This window comes from Rattus rattus, chromosome 6 (genome assembly GCF_011064425.1).
Source record: "Rattus rattus isolate New Zealand chromosome 6, Rrattus_CSIRO_v1, whole genome shotgun sequence".
NCBI classification, from domain to species: domain Eukaryota; kingdom Metazoa; phylum Chordata; class Mammalia; order Rodentia; family Muridae; genus Rattus; species Rattus rattus.
Genome location: NC_046159.1, coordinates 56,526,720 through 56,543,415, shown reverse-complemented (window position 1 = coordinate 56,543,415; position 16,696 = coordinate 56,526,720). Strand labels below are relative to the sequence as shown.

The window sequence follows — 16,696 nt, the reverse complement described above, 5'->3', positions numbered from 1 at the left end:
TGCCCTTCCACCAACTCCATATGATGGACCCTTCAGCCATTGAAGGGCTTGTGGGTTCCTGTAAATCCTGCTGTGAGCCAGATGTACATGTGTTTACCCAAGGCCCTGCTTTCAGCTCTTGGGTCTGCATCTAGAACACTATGGGGATCACATTATTAATTTTATATTTAAGTTTTTAAGGAACTATCAAAACATTTTCAGTAGTAGGAAAATAATTTCTAAATCTAGAATTTAATTCCTAAAATACTTACTTGTGATCTAAGACACTCACTAGAGACATTGATTTGGATCGGTGCTTAAAGGCACCTTCTACCATGCCCAATGGCCTGAGCTAAACCCCCAACCTACATGGTGGAAGGAGTGAACTATTAAGTTGTCCTCCCAACCTCCATATGCGAGTGCGTGGTGATCACGCACACACATACACCTCACTACAAACTCCATAGTGCCAAAGGAAAACCACAGTGGACTAAAAGCCCCTTTCTCCACCTCACCACAGAGGTATTATTGAGGATTTCTCTAGAAAAAAAATTTATTTTCATTTCGCTTCCTGGTGCCCCTTTAATACTCAAACCATCTATTTTGTATTTTTCCTTTCTAAGCTTGCTATGCTTATTCAAAACACTCTTCATGAGACTTAACCAGAGAACAAAGTCTATAATGGGCATTTCTGAGACTTTGTCAATGCAATTAATCTGAGTATCATCACCTTAGTCTCAGGCAGACTCTTGAGACAAAGGCAAAAAGCAGTTATATTCTTCACCAAAATACTACAAAAACAGTCTCTAGGCCACATTCTGAAGTTCTTCTCCACTGAAACCTCTTGGGCCAGGACTGCACAGTTGAAATCAATCACAGCAACAAAATCTTCCGTATTCCTACTAGGATAGCCCATTAAGCCCCATTTAAAACATCCCATGCCTTTCCAAATCCAAAGTCCCAAAATCCACATTCTTCCAAACAAAAGCATGGTTAGGCCTATTCCAGGAATACCCCAGTCCCTGATACCAACTTCTGTCTTAGTTAGGGTTTTATTACTATAAGCAGACACAGTGACCAAGGCAACTCTTATAAAGACAACATTTGATTGGGGCTAACTTACAGGTTCAGTTCACTATCATCAAGGTGGGAGCATGACAGCATCCAGGTAGGCATGGTGCAGGAGGAGCTGAGAGTTCTACATCTTCGTCTGAAGGCTGCTAGTGGAAGACTGATTTCCAGGCAGCTATGGTGAGGGTCATATAGCCCACACCCACAGTGACACACCCACTCCAATGGGGCCACACTTTCTAATAGTGCCACTCTCTGGGCTGAGCATATACAAACCATTAGAGAGTGTGTACACACATACACAGACAAGTAAGATGCTTTCACAGACAAATGTTCTCTTCCTACTTCTGTGTTTGTTTTTAAACGTATTTTAATAGAAACATACAGAGGAGTCATTGCTGTTACTTGTTGTCAGTAGCTTTTGTATATTGGATGTGTTGTTCAAGCAACACTTTCAATGCCAAAAACTTTTGCTTCTCGGGGAACCAAACCCTATGAGAGGCTAGCCCTAATTCTCCATCTCTCTGTAGCTACCAGCAGCCACTAATCTACTGTCTGTATAACTTAGCGCTTCTAAGGCTTCTAATATATGTGGCATTATTATAACACATCATCTTTTGTGGCTGAAATATTTTTTTATAGGTTTGGTCATGACAGAACTTGCAAAACTCTGAGGATGAACACTTGCATTGTTTCCTCTTGGGAGTTGTTCCAACAAAGATTACTATAAGCATGCATGTAGTTTTGCGTAGACATATTTCCAGCCCTCTTAGGGTAGATGCAGAAAGGGGAGGGACATACCCTTGCATTTTAAGGAGCAGATTGGTGGAAAATGGGGGTAAGCCAGTGTAGGTGCAAAAGGCAGGTTGGCAAGATTTTAATCGTATTTGCACTTTCAGAAGACTAAAGCCCGCCCTACAGAAAACAGGGAAGGGGGATGCGAACTGGGTGCAAGGAGGGAGACAGTTGGTTAAAAGGGGGGTGAAGACGAGTCCCTTGGTTATTTGAGAACCTAGGAGTGAAATAAGTTTGAATTTGAGTTGTGATGACAGGAGTGGTATGATTCCAGATAAATCCATATGAGACAAGTAGGGTTGTGGAGTTCAGGGAACAACTCATAACTTAGAAGGCTGACATGTATCAAGGAGTCACGGAATGCCTTTAGTGGTTTAGGTAGGTATCCCATCAGGACCTGCTACAGGGCAAACCAGGTCTGCGCGCTCTTCAGCGAGGTCATAGAGAAGATGACAAGCAAAGTAGAGAGCTTCAAAGCCTGAGTGCCAGTTCTGGACCATGTGACCGCAGGTAACCTTGACCTGTTTCCTTACACCTGGCAATCACGCATTAAATTAACTTGTATTTTCAAAGCATGGAGGGCACAGGAACTCTTAGAAAATGCAATCTGCTTTCAATCCTTTGCGCTACCCAGATGTAAAAGTAGGAGCCAAGAGCTGAAGAACCTCTTTTTCCAGGTTGGGACTCAAAGCAAAACACAGTCAACTTGGAGGCCCCGCCCCTGCCCTACCCCCCGGCTCCCTCGTGACTACTGTCCCGACAGCCCTCGCGCGCCACGCCCACGCCCACGGCCCTCGCGCACGCGCAGCTCGAGATGCGACTCTGGGCTGTACTCTACGCTTAGCTTTGACAGAGACTCCCGGGGGGCGGACCCTAGGTGTCGCGCGCATGCCTGGCAGGGCTGGGCCGCTCTTCTCCGGTGGCTGCGGCTCAGACGCCTCAGCTGGGCCTAAGATGGACCTCCCGGCCGTGCTCGCTGCCCCAGCCACGCGCGGAGACCAACATGGCGGTGGCCCAAGCCGACTTCGCCGCGGAACGGGGCCGTCCCTCGGTGCTGGTCCCGGGCGCCGCCGCCTGCTGCTGCTGAGGAGCCCGGAAGATGGCGGGCCCGGGCCGCGTCAAGAGGAGGCCCCGGGGCCCAGCCCGCCGCCCCCGGAAGACGGCGGCGACTCCTTCGTGGTACTGCTGGAAGTGCCGCGCGCGGCCGACACCCATGAACAGGAGGAGACCGAGCCCGACTCCGGCGCGAGCCCCACGGAACAGGTCCCGGCCGCCGCCCCCGGCGCAGCACTGGCAGGCACCGTCACCATCCACAACCAGGACCTCCTGGTGCGCTTCGACCGCGGCGTCTTCACGCTGGCCGCCGCCCCCGCGCCAGCCACCCAGGGCCTGCATCCCGCGACCACCCCGGGCCTGGAGCCCTCGAGCGCTGCTGCGTCCCGCCGCGGGCCGGTGGCCGCCAGCGCTGGCGCTCCGGCCTACCGCTGTCCGGAGCCGCAGTGCGCGCTGAGCTTCGCCAAGAAGCACCAGTTGAAGGTGCACCTGCTGACGCACGGCAGCCTCCAGGGCCGGCGTCCCTTCAAGTGCCCGCTGGATGGCTGTGGCTGGGCCTTCACCACCTCCTACAAGCTCAAACGGCACCTGCAGTCCCATGACAAGCTGCGTCCTTTTAGCTGCCCGGTGGGCGGCTGCGGCAAGAAGTTCACCACAGTCTACAACCTCAAGGCGCACATGAAGGGCCACGAGCAGGAGAGTTTGTTCAAGTGCGAGGTATGCGCCGAGCGCTTCCCCACACACGCCAAGCTCAACTCCCACCAGCGCAGCCACTTCGAGCCCGAGCGACCCTACAAGTGTGATTTCCCTGGTAAGCTGGAGCCGCGGACCTGCGGGGGGCGGGCGAGACCCGGCGATGTCTGAACCCAAGGGCCAAGCTCAATGTCGCTGTTTGGGCAGAGTTTGCGCGGGGGGTGGGGGTGGGGTGGGTGGGGTTGGACAGTATGCCTTGATCTAAATGAGAATCGAGCAAAAAGCACTCACAAGTTTGTGTGGAGGTTCCTTTCAAGTAGTTAGATATGAAGCCCTGGATTCCACCAGCGAAGTGGAATGCATAGTCACACGCTATCCGTGGGGAGGCTGCAAACCTTTGTTAAGGTGCTTCCATTGAAAGTGACAACTTCTCAGAGTCAGGGCTTTATTTTTCTCAGTCTGTTTCGTTCAACAATACCAGAGGAGTCAGAGATCCAAGACACATAAATTGAAATATGCCACCTTAAAATACTGAGGAAATAACCACACATCGATGCTTCCCTGGTCCCTCTTCAACCTCTCTGGAAGCCCCATTGATTAGTGGACACAGAGCTCCCAAGGACGTCTCATGCTTTGAATCAGACCCCTGTCCTTCCCAATATTATGAGTAGAGTAAGGTCCTCCTGAGGGTCTTGTGCTGGCTGATCAGTTGGGCTTCCGTAGAAGCTGGGAGAGGGAGCAGGGGAACACCATTAAGTGTCCAGTCAAGAAGAGGTTCTTTTGACAACATGAACTAGGAAGTGGCAGTGGGATTGGTGTAGGCTTCAGGAAAAGATCACAGAGTCGAAAGAACTTGCCTATTGATAGGGTGGTGAGGACTGTTGCTAAAGCAGAGAATGCTCATTAGGTTTGGATTAACCTAATCACATATTCCCTAAGTAACAAAGCTTGAGGCTAAAGGGGGATTTCTGGATGGGGCAGAGAGTCCCTGGGCAGTTACTTTTATGCAGGGCTGTGTAGTGCTTCACAGTTACAGTGAGTACATTTTAGAGAGTCTGAGAAAGAGCTGCAGCAAAGATGGCTCCTAAACATTTTTCAGCTTTTTACTTTCCACCCCGTTTGAGGACCAAACATTTTGTCAAAGGAGTGTTGATGTAGAAATCGTTGAGGTGTAGGTTGCTTGGACTGAAGGGTGGGGTAGGGTGGGACTGTGAGAACAGAAGTGAAGCTAGCAACTTGCATAAATGGGTAAAATAGAAAGAGAAACCAGATGGTAGGATGTGGGGTGTCAGTCGTAGAGGCTAGAGGGAATTAAAAGGTGTGGAGGATGTACTATCACTCTAATGGGACAGAAAAATCTGAGGTAGTAGGATGGTTGCAGCCCTGCAAAGCTATGCCCGACTAAATCTTGATGGTTAGTGTTAGTTTGTCCTGCTCTCTTGGGTTTCAGACAGAATTGCCAACTGAGTTTGTCAAAGACAAACCTGGTCTTTGCAGAGTCGTCTGCAGAACTGGCCAGCAAATGCTATGTTTGGAAGACAGCGTCTTAATCTCTACATCACACTGCAGCAGGTGGCCTGTGCGTTGCATGTCACATGTGCAACAGGTCTTTCTATGCCTTCTAGAAAGCTCAGCATAAGTGGACAGAGCTTTGCAGACATGGTTTCCAAGTCATGCCTTTCTTTGTCTGTTCCTTGTGAACTGCCACAGGATGTTGTTAGTGTGAGCTGTACTGTGTGATTTTTGTCCTGAGAGCTGAGCTTGTGCTTTCTTCATTCAGGCTGTGAGAAGACATTCATCACAGTGAGTGCCCTGTTTTCCCATAACCGAGCCCACTTCAGGGAACAAGAGCTCTTTTCCTGCTCCTTTCCTGGATGCAATAAACAATATGACAAAGCCTGCCGACTGAAAATTCACCTGCGAAGTCACACAGGTAGGGGTTGCATTGTGTACCACCATGTAGACACATGCTTTGTGGGGGCTATTGTGCTCATGGCTATGCTGTGTCATCTTTTTCTTTTACAAGGTGAGAGACCATTTATTTGTGACTCAGACAGTTGTGGCTGGACCTTCACCAGTATGTCCAAACTTCTAAGACACAAAAGGTAAACCAATCATACATTTTGGCATTTAGGTTTTGAAAGCCCATGAACTATGTGTCTCAGACCACTTTTAGTGAATTACGTACAGATTTCAAGTAGTTTAAGATGGAATTCAGTGTCAGTATTTTAGAAAATCAGAAAACCGTAAGAAAAACACTAAGAGTCTCCTCACTTGACAACAGTTGTTTCCTGTGTAAGTTTGTTTGCTTTACTTAACATCCTGTCAATACAATTACATTTTTCCCCCTTTTAAATGTTGTAGAAATGCTTTTCTTCATGTTCTTGCAAACTTTCAGCAGTGATGATGACAACTAGGGGGTCTGTGTACACATGACATTCGATATGTTGTCTCATTCCATCTTGGTCACAGCCCCAACATTGGTAATACAGACTCAGGGTGGCCTGTGTATGTTTGTATGACTGGGGTCTGAGGTGCTCAGAGTGAAAGCATTACCTAGAAAAAGACAATGTTTGCAAGTTTACTTAAGAGGGATCTTTCCCACTGCTGCCAAACTCTGTGTGTGTGTGTGTTTGTGTTTGTGTTTTCTGGCCATCTGTGGCTTGCAAAGAACATTGGCCATAGAGACTTCTAAACAGTTCACAGTGCTTCATTTTCTAAACAGTTCACGGTGCTTCATTTCCTCCTTTGGGGCTCAGCTCTTCCTAGATTATTGTAGCACTAATTGTTCCATTTCTGGCTCTGGGGCCACCTATCTATGAAAGTAGAATTTCTGATTATGGGGCAGCTAAACAAACCCTGTGTGAACAAACATCTGAAATGTATTGATCATTCTGAATGAAGGGAGCCTACTGTTTCTGCTCTAAAGGCTCATGTTTTTTGTTTTGTCTTGTTTGTTTCAGGAAGCATGATGATGACCGGAGGTTCACTTGCCCTGTTGAAGGCTGTGGCAAGTCATTCACTAGAGCAGAGCATCTGAAGGGCCACAGTATCACCCACCTGGGAACAAAGCCATTCGAATGCCCTGTGGAAGGTAGCATTTAAAATGTTTTAGCTGTAGACAAAGTGCCACACTAACACTCCTGTTAAGCTGTAAGCTTGAGTTGCAGAAGCACTGAGGTAATTGCTAGTCCCAGCACTGTATTTATTTGGTTGGTTGAGAGTGTGTGCATACTGTCCCAGGGGAGTGTATTGGAAGAAGTGCTCTGAGGCTGTAGTTCCACCACCTGTTTAACTTGGTGATTATGAGGAGCAGGTGAAGTGAGGAGAAGAGTACGCCATCATGTGTGGTCAGACATGTAGCTTGGCCTCACTAAATGACAAATAGCTAGTCTTGTTGCACAGACAGAAATAAAGCCTGTCTGCTGTTTTAAATAAGGATGTACATGAGACTTTGTCCTAGTTAGGGTTTCTGTTGCTGTGATAAAACACCTTGACCAAAGCCACTTGGAGAGCATTCCAGCTTACACTTCTATGTTACAGTCCATCAAAGAAAGTCAGGGCAGGAACTCAAGGAAGGGACCTAGGGCTTACTCAACCTGCTTGCTTAGAGCACTCAGGACCACAGGCCAGAGTGTAGTACTACCCACAGTGACTGGCCCTGCCACATCACTCATCAGTCAAGAAAATGCCTCATAGACATTCCCACAGACTAATGTTTGGAGACATTTTTCTCAATTGAAGTTTTCTCTTTCAAAAAAAAAAAAAAAATCTAGTTTGTGTCAAGGTGACATAAAACTAGCCAGCACAAGCTTTTTTCTTTGAAATGTTCAAAATGCAATTTATTGATATGGTCCATTTATACCAACCCTGCTCTAGTTGAAGGTCCACTAAGGAAGGAGCAGTCCAGCATGAGTCTTTTGAACCCTATATTTAGGGCCTCAGCTGAATCTTTAGACTTTAGTCGTCTTAGCCAGAGAAGGATAATAAAGATAAACACCAGTTTTTATAACATATGGAACATCATGCAGTTGGTTGATCAAGCTTTCCCTCCTGTCACCATGCCAGTTGTGAGTGAGTGTGGACAGGTAAACAAGAATATTGCAGCTGCTGTGGGTGTTGGGGATTCATCTGTACTGCTCCTGGGGAGCAGAGTGTGAATGTCCTGATCAGTTTAAGGAGGAAAAGCTAGCCAGACATTAAAAGATGGCTGTTGGAAGCAGAAAGACCAGAAGGAGAATCCACGGGGCAATAGTAGCTCATGTTAGAGCCAAAGCCCAGTCTAGACTTTAGAGAGGCACTGCAATCTCCCTGGTAAGACAGCTGTTCCTGGGCTAGGAGCTGACAGCAGAAAGGAAGAGAATCCCATGAACAGCAAAAATAGAATCAAAGCTTGATGTAATGATTTGGACCTGGATGAGGGGAAGAGTAGTAGTTGAAATCAGTGTCTTAGCTAATGTTGGGATTGAAGATGAGAAGAGTTTAGTCATATGGTACATAAAATGATAAAATGTTCAGTCAGACCATAGGTGCTTAGAAAACAGGCTGTGTGTCTGCTGCTGGCTTAAAGAGCAGGCTATACTGTGGATGAAGGAAGAAGCATGCAGGTCCTCATTTAAGTCCTGCAAGGAGATGGAATTCTCAAGCAATTCAAAATGTGAATTCTGGATTCAAGTCCTGAGTCTGCCCCTTGCATGGCTCGGAGGAGTCCTGGGATGAACAGAACTGTGCCTCTTTTCTTCATCCATAAAGTAAATTAAACCTCATAGGGTGCTTGCAGGGATTCAACTAATTGAAACTTAAAGCTTGTAAAAGCATTAGTATTTATCGATTCTGATAGTTGTAGTGATTACTATTAGGTGGAGTTTTGTTTTCTGTTTTTAAGCCCTAGTGAGCTGTGGTGGAGAGCCACAGATGGTGGTAAACAGTGAAAAGGCTGCCCTGATAGGAACTCTGAAGGCAGGATACTGAACCAGAAGGATGTCTGTGGAGGGCCTGTGAATGCTGAAGTCCACCTATATCATTTGCTGTTGGTGGGCAAGGTTTGGTAGGGTAACTCAGGCAGAGCTATTGAGCAGGAGGAAGGTACTGCTCATTTTGACAGTTCTTCTGGGAGTGCTTGGGGAAAGGAGAAAGGGCAATTCACTTTTAATGATGGAGCATTTGAAGTTTTCAAGGACCTTTGAGCCTCAGCAGAAAGATGTGTGACAAGGCTTGCTCAAGGCCTCTCCATGATACAGTAGAGTCTAATGCAGAGACTGTAGAACTGCTGCTTACTGGACTAAATGCAGTTAGGCTCTGTGTTGAGAGTGGCATCAGGAACATCCTCAGGGTGGTAGAGAGTGCCAGTGCCTAAGACCTGAAAGTGGGCTATTTAGGGGAATGTGGGCCATGTGAGGAAGGGCCCTGGCTGTCTCTGTGCAGTTTGTGACTTCTTTTCATTCTCACAGGGAACTTCAAAATGTGTTTCTAGACAAGTTCTAAGGCTGTTCCTTCTCTTGCCCTCATGCATCTCATTTTACAAACAAGGAAAAGCTACTCTGCAAAGAGTCAAAAGCTTATCTGTGGTCATAGGGCAGTCAAGGGCTGCAATGCAGACAGCCTTAGCTGGGCAGTTCACTGTGCCTTAACATCCATCTGCTTCAAAGCCTGGCCCATCACTCAGCAGGGCAGGCCACCCACTGCCCCTTGCTCAGGCATCTGTGTCTCAGTCTTCTCAGAAGCTGTTTGAACAGCATTCATTATTTCAGGACAGAGCGACAGCTTGATAGGCCATCATGGATGAAGGGAAGGCAATTGTAAATATGTGTTGCCTCCAGCACTTGAATCCAGATGAGCATATAAGCTGGGAATGCCGGCTCTGGCTCCTCTGTGACCTGTGACCTAGAGACATTTGCTCTGTTCCTGCGCTGCAACAGAGGCGAAGTGGGCAGGTTTGTATTTGGTCATGTGTTGAGATAGTTCCAATCCCTAGAACTGTAGGATTCCTTGTTTTTAATAGCTTAATAGGGGCGATTCATAGACATTTTTGCAACTGAATTTTGACTCGAGGTTTTAAGTTGTTTCCACTTAACTCTGAGCAGTAGGTAGAAGAAACAGAGTGAGCTCGATTATGTCTCATGTCTTAGACTAACTCATAGTCTACATATTCCTTTATAATTTTCCTATATTCCTTGTGCCAGAGTATTTGGTATATGTCACTTGTCAGTACCAGTGATTTGTATTAGGGTTTTGTAGAAGGACAGAACAGTTAAGATGAATATATATGAATGAGTGAGAGCGTGTGTGTGTGTGTGTGTGTGTGTGTGTGTGTGTGTGTGTGTGTGTGTGTGTGTGTAAAATATCTTCTTACCTCAAATGATCCAATCAAGAAAAATCTCTTACAGGTATTTAGTTAATTTCAGATGTAGTCAAGTTGGCAACCAAGATTAGCCATGGCAAATTCACTCCTTGTCAACTTGACACACGGTCATATCTCTTTATGTCATGTTTTCTTTCCAAATGAAACCAATAACCAGGTCATAATTACTCCTAACAGGATATAACTATCCTCCTATAACTGCAAATGCATGCTATATCTTAGAATGTATGGCAGTGTCCCTTGAGGGGCAGTCTTTTAGTATCTCATAACTTACATAGTCTGACCATGGATATTTCAATTGGTGTTACATAATATGATAAAGAAATCTAGGAGAGAAAACACAAATATCCTTACAAACACATTCTTAACAAAAAAAAAAATGTGACAGAAGAACATGTCAGTTGTCATCCTCAGTTTTGCAACTGGTCACATGACCTTAGTTGGTGTTTATGAGTAGCTTCCTCTACTGCCCATTCTGCATTTCCTCACCCTCAGCAAGAACCTCAGCAGGTCTTGGGTTTTTACTTTTGTTTTTATGTCTTGTTTTTTTTTTTTTTTTCTTTAAGAAGTGACCCATACCTTCATTCTTGAAGGTTCTGAGGCCTTTGTCATCCTGAGTGAATTGGGTTGTAGTTCCGAGTTGACTTAATTTCTGTCTTAGAGTCACTGTTGCAGTGTTGAAAAGTCATAACCAAAGCACCTTAAGGATAAAAGGATTTATTTGGCTTAACATATCCTGAATCAAGGTCTATTGAAAGAAATCAAGGCAGGAACTCAACTCAGGAGGGAACCTGGAGAAAGGAGCTGATGCAGAGTCCATGGAGGAGTGCTGCTTACTACCTTGTTTCTCAGCCTGCTTTCTTACACTACCCAGGACCACCGCCAAGAGTGATACCACACCAATCACCAATTAAGAAAATGCACTTCAGGCTTGCCTCATCTTATGGAGGCATTTTCTCATGAGGTTCTCCCTCTCAGACTACTCTAGCTTGTATCAGATCGACATAGAACCAGGCAGTGCGTGATTCTTAATTACTATTGTGAAGGGAGTTTATGTGGCACAGTGGGTCACAATGCACAGGTGAAGGTCAGCAGACAACTTTGTAGAGTTGGTTCCTTCCACCATTATGCGAGTTTCAGAAATCAAACTCAGGTCACCAGATTTGGGCGGCAAACACCTTCCTTCTAAATTGTCTTGCAGTCCAGTGTCATTTCTGATGTAATTAAGAAGTATCTTTGATCATCCTCAGGTATAACTCTGGATTCCCTGTCTTCCAGGATGCTGTGCCAGGTTCTCAGCTCGCAGCAGTCTGTACATTCATTCTAAGAAACACCTGCAGGATGTGGGTACTCCAAAAAGCCGCTGCCCAGTGTCCAGCTGCAACCGACTCTTCACCTCCAAGCATAGCATGAAGGCTCACATGGTGCGGCAACATAGCCGGCGCCAAGGTCTGTGATTGTGGTCCCTGGGGTTGCAAAAAAAGTATATACCTGAGCATGGCAGAAGTGGGATTGTTCCCCTCCCTCTCACCTCTCAATCACATGCAAACCATGAAGTTGGATCCATGTGTTTCCACATAGCTGTGAGACCTGTGTGCTTTCCTCTCCTGCTATTCTTATCTTACCACAGCCCCTTTGTAACTATTTTGCCCTTACATGTGAAGTTCTTCCCTTCAAGTGTACCATCATGTTGCAAGACTCCCCTACACATGTGCTCTAAGCCTGTCTGCAGCTGGGCCCTTGGCCCTGTATGCTCATCCTCTGAGTCTGTCTTGCCACGTCCATCATCCCTGACGAATTCCTGAGTATTGACGCTTGTCTCTTCCTCCTGGTCTTAGGAGACAGTGGATCCTACACAGAGGACTGTTCTACAGAGGCACAGGAAGCTCTCCAAGCTCAGAGTAGAATTGTGTCTCAGGAATGGGCTGGGGTATGAGAGAAGCACCATGATAGTGGTCAAAGGCATGTAGAGGGGAGGATGCTGAGCATATAAGACCTGACTTTCAGCATCTGTGGTACAGCACTTAGAAGCTTGCCCTTCTACATCTTATCTACAGTCATAGGCAGGACAGCAAGAATATAGGGGTGGCAGCATTGGCTGCCGCTCTCTAATACATTCACAGAGGCTGTGTCTCTGGTTACTTCTGCTCCTGATAAGGTAACTTGGTGATGGTCATTGTGTTTTTAACCAGTTTCCCCTCGCTGTAACCTGTGAAACATGGAATACCATTTAGCTTTTTCCAGTTGGGATCCTGAGCAGGGACAGATTATTGAGTCCTGTTTCCTTTAGCTTCGGAAATAAGGAAGGTGGTAACATTATGAGTCACTCTTGGTTAAAGTGTCTGATGCAGGTGTCTGAGCAGCTGGAGCTAGTAGAAGTTTGTGTTCTTACTCTTGTTTCTTCTCTTGGGTTAGGTGGTTGCTAGTCTGTCCTTGGGATCTCAGGCACTGTAACCTCATGCCACAACATTGCCACTCTGCACTGTAAAAGCAATTGCCTTCCTGGTGGTCTGTAGATTCCTTACGGACAGCAGAGTGTGTCCTAAAATCTATGTCAGGAAATGTCACTCTCAACCATCTGACATTCCTTCTCAAACTGCATCTCTCTCCCTAAGCTGGCTAGTTCAGGTCACTTCACAGGAGTTTGCTTTAAACTTTGGATGGATAAGGGGCCCTTTTAGCAGGCTATGCTTATGGTATAATTGGCTGATTCATGTATCATTCAACCTGCCCATCATAGTCAGTAGAGGACCAGGCACTTAGGGCTGCCTGATGACTGCTAACTTGTGTTTCAGTTCACCTCACCATGCTGCAGAAAACCTTGCCAAGGTTGAGACCAAAAGGAAGCACTCAAGTCAGAGTCTTTATTGGGATCTGTTTGCTTCCCAAAGCCTCTTGTGTATCCACTCGTACCAAATCTCTAGTTGACAATTGTAGAGTTAGTAAAACATTAGATGGAAGATTTTTGAGTAAGTTTTGTATCTTTATTCCACCAAAACCACTCCACAAAGAACAGAATCCTCAAAATGAATGTTTGTGCTTATTTTTAATTTTGAGACAGTAACAGGTTTCCTGTAGAACAGGATTCTAGATAGAATCATTTCCGTCTACTCAGAATGTTGTATTGATGCTGGGATACTATCGGAGACACTTTGTGAATGTGCCACCAAAAGATTCTGTCATTGGTTTTGTTTGTATGTCTACATTAGATGTCTTCTCTAAGCCTGAGTTAAAAATGTAGCATCCAGCCTGGTGGTGGTAGCACATGACTTTAACACCAGCCCTTGGGAGCAGAGACAGGCAGATCTCCATGAGGCCAGCCTGGTCTACAGAGTGAGTCCCAGGACAGCCAGAGCTATGCAGAAACTCTGTCTCAGAAAAACAAAACAACAAAAAAGCCTTGTGCACTCTGATCTGGCCTTCATGGTTATTCAATATGCATTTGTGGTTAGCATGTGATTGACTTGGGAGAAACAGAACTGAGTGCCCCTTCCCTCTGCTTCAGGCACTTGGGCAGTTCAGAAGCTTCCGAAAGGGATGTAAGAGGACCTGAATCTGAGCTCCATGCCTCTGCCTAAACCTGGAGCTTTCAACCCAGTCCAGACAGCCAGTTTTACTCCTGGGCTAACTACAGATGCTCAACTAATCCAGTTTGTGAGTGACCATAAATGTGGAGCCTGGCACAAAGTTTGACAAGATCTGAGATGACTGAAGATAGTTGAAAACGACCCCAGAGCCAGACTTATGGAAAGCTGACTTATGGGGGCTTTGTGCTATGGATGGATTGAAACCTTCTTGGTTAGCTACTGCAGCATAGGAAGGGCAGGCTTTGGAGCATAAAACAGCCTGGGGACATAAAATATTAGCTGATGTTCCTGTGGTTGAGCCACCTCTTCCTTTGGTGTCTGCTGTTCACTGTGTGCCAGCAATAGGTCTCTGTCTCTGCCCTGATGACAAGGTCTAATGAAAGAGTAGTCAGTGTTGCTTCAAGAGTTAGCCACTAGCATTTCAAGCAGAAAGAAGATTTCTTAGTCTAGCAGCATAGTAACTGAAATATCCTTTGCTTTTACAGATCTTGTACCTCAGCTGGAAGCTCCAAGTTCTCTTACACCCAGCAGTGAACTGAGTAGCCCAGGCCAAAGTGAGCTCACCAACATAGATTTAGCAGCACTTTTCTCTGACACACCTGCTAATAGCAGCAGTTCAACAGCTGGGTCGGATGAAGCACTGAACTCTGGGATCCTCACCATTGATGTCACTTCTGTGAGCTCTTCTCTGGGAGGGAATCTCCCTACTAATAATAACCCCTTAGGGCCAATGGACCCCCTCGTTCTAGTGGCCCATAGTGATATGCCTCCGAGTTTGGACAGTCCTCTTGTTCTTGGGACATCAGCCACAGTTCTCCAACCAGGCAGCTTCAGTGCAGATGATTCACAAGCCATGAGCACAGGAGCAGTAGGCTGTCTGGTGGCTCTGCCTATGAGGAACTTGAGTCAAGACTCTCCAGCTTTGACCCCCAGCAATAACTTGACAGCACTTGGTACCACACCAACTTCTTCAGACACCACCCAAGAAGCTGCCAGTGTTCCAGATCTGCTGGTTCCAATAAAGGTGGAACAAGACTTGTCTCCTGTCCCAGATATGGTCCAGGGGCAAAAAGAAAGCCATGGGCCATCTGTTCTATCCAGCTCTACAGAGAGGCTAGGGGCTCAAAAGGACTCAGAGCTCAGTGCTGGCACAGGCAGTCTCTACTTGGTATGAAGCACTCTATTCCATCACCACCACTAGCTCACTTCCCTAATGCACTTTGGATCATGTTTGGGATGGATCCTGTCTATGCAGACGGTTCTTTCTGGTGTGCAGAAGTACAGATGGAGCCTGGCAGTAGTCTGGAAGCCTGACTTTGACCTTGAGTCTGGAATTGACATTCTTACAGCTTTAAGAAATCGCTTAACCTATCTGAGCCCTAGATCCTCAGTTATTTCTAAAACAAGGGGTTTTGGCTACATGCATTCTAAGATTCTTTTGAGTTCTGTGATTTTATAGTTTTCATGAGAAAACTTAAGACACTTCTTACTATTGAAATATTCACCTTTGTGCTTTTCACGTAGTGACGAGTTCTAGAAGAGCAATGTTGACATCAATTGTCTTAACGGTTCAATGGGAACTTGAAAGCTACATCAGGATATTTTTATTAGAATAACAGTGATTCCTGAGCCTTCATTCTTGAAGGATTATAACAATACTCTAATTTTGAGGCTGGACAGTTATTGTATTCTATATTTATATCAATTATGCCTTTAATATAATCTAATTTAAAGTAATTTAAAGATTCCTAGAGAGAGTCTGACTTTCCTCAATCTACGATGGAAATGATCGTATAGGTTTCTTTAAAATGCTGGTTGAATTTTGTTTTGACATTTACCATGTTAAGATTCATACATCTTACCTTACTATAACCTAAAATACTAAGTTGTAAATTGGGATCAAGTGTGAGTGAGGATGCCTGACAACCAACTACTGGAGCCAACTTGCATTTCTCTCAGTGTGAGAGCTACACAGTCTGTCTCTCCATTAATGGGAACTGTCTGGTGGTGGCAGAGCCATATTTGCCAGCATCTGCCTAGGCTGCCACAACAGTTGCTAAGAGGTAACCACATGTCAGAGCATGTGGGAAGCCTGTCCCTGGCACTCCATGCCTCCCTATGTCTCAGGAAAGATGGAGTGGAAAAGGTAGCAGAACCTGGGTAGAGGCGGAAGAATTTAGGCTTGCCCCTTGTTTGTTCTTTGCTAGCTGTGGCATTGAGCTCCCCTGCTTCTCTGAGTGGGAATAGTGTTGTGAATGGGTTTCCATATGCTATGAGCTATAGAGGACTGGTTTTCTTTGCTCCATTCAGTTTTAAAATGAGGCTTTTCTTACTAAGTGTTCACACATTTTAAAATTTCCTATTTGAATACTGTTTCTCTGGCACGTCCATAAGTTTGCTGCATTCAGTAATACTTTTTGTATTGGCAGATGACAGTGTGGCACTTGCTGCCAATACTGCATAGGGCTGCTGAGACATAACCCTGGCATCAAGAAGACGTGGTGTTTTAAGGAGCAGGGCAGTATACAGCTCTTAGCAGTCTCTCTCTAAAATATCTTAGCGCATTTAAACCTTGGAGGAATGAACTTCACTTATCCAGATGATGAAGCGGTGTACATTTTCTTTGCTAGCAGTTGAACATGTGGTTTCCTGAGCGCCTTTGCTGGTGACTGGTTCCTGGAGCTCTGATACATTCCCGGGCAGGCTTAGTCCCCTTGCTACCCTTCCTCTGCTGTTTAGATCAAGCAACTGACACACTTTTCTTTGGTCCCAGGAAAGTGGGGGCTCAGCAAGAACTGATTACCGAGCCATTCAACTAGTCAAGAAAAAAAAGCAGAAAGGAACTGGGAGCGATGAAGGTGAGGCCGAGTGTGCTGCAGTGCTGATGGGCAAGGGGCCAAGGTCTCTTGTGTCACAGTCACAGGCAGAGGAAGCACACAGAACTGTTGTTTCTGTGTTCTTTGTCTTCTATGTTCAAAATGCCCTTTTATTAATTCCTTAGCTTAACATGAACTTAGAAAACAGGTAGCAACCAAATCACCAGCATGTCTGAACATGCTCGGCAGGTCTGAGAGGCCCTAGGAAAATCAAGGTTCAAACAGGGACAGTTCTGGAAGGCTACTGAGTAAATGAGCTAAGAGGGTCAGGTGTCAGGAAA

General features: G+C 45.9%; 1 protein-coding gene across 1 annotated transcript in view; it reads left to right on the top strand.

Annotated features, from left to right (window-relative positions):
• The first annotated feature begins 2,661 nt into the window (after nucleotides 1-2,661).
• Zxdc (ZXD family zinc finger C) overlaps nucleotides 2,662-16,696 on the top strand; it is a 30,918-nt gene continuing 16,883 nt past the window's right edge. The window contains exons 1-7 of the mRNA XM_032906115.1: nucleotides 2,662-3,709; nucleotides 5,372-5,524; nucleotides 5,618-5,696; nucleotides 6,555-6,685; nucleotides 11,231-11,401; nucleotides 14,025-14,707; nucleotides 16,313-16,397. Coding sequence (XP_032762006.1) covers nucleotides 2,734-3,709; nucleotides 5,372-5,524; nucleotides 5,618-5,696; nucleotides 6,555-6,685; nucleotides 11,231-11,401; nucleotides 14,025-14,707; nucleotides 16,313-16,397 — 2,278 coding nt within the window. The 5' untranslated portion in view covers nucleotides 2,662-2,733. The remainder of the gene's footprint in view (nucleotides 3,710-5,371; nucleotides 5,525-5,617; nucleotides 5,697-6,554; nucleotides 6,686-11,230; nucleotides 11,402-14,024; nucleotides 14,708-16,312; nucleotides 16,398-16,696) is intronic.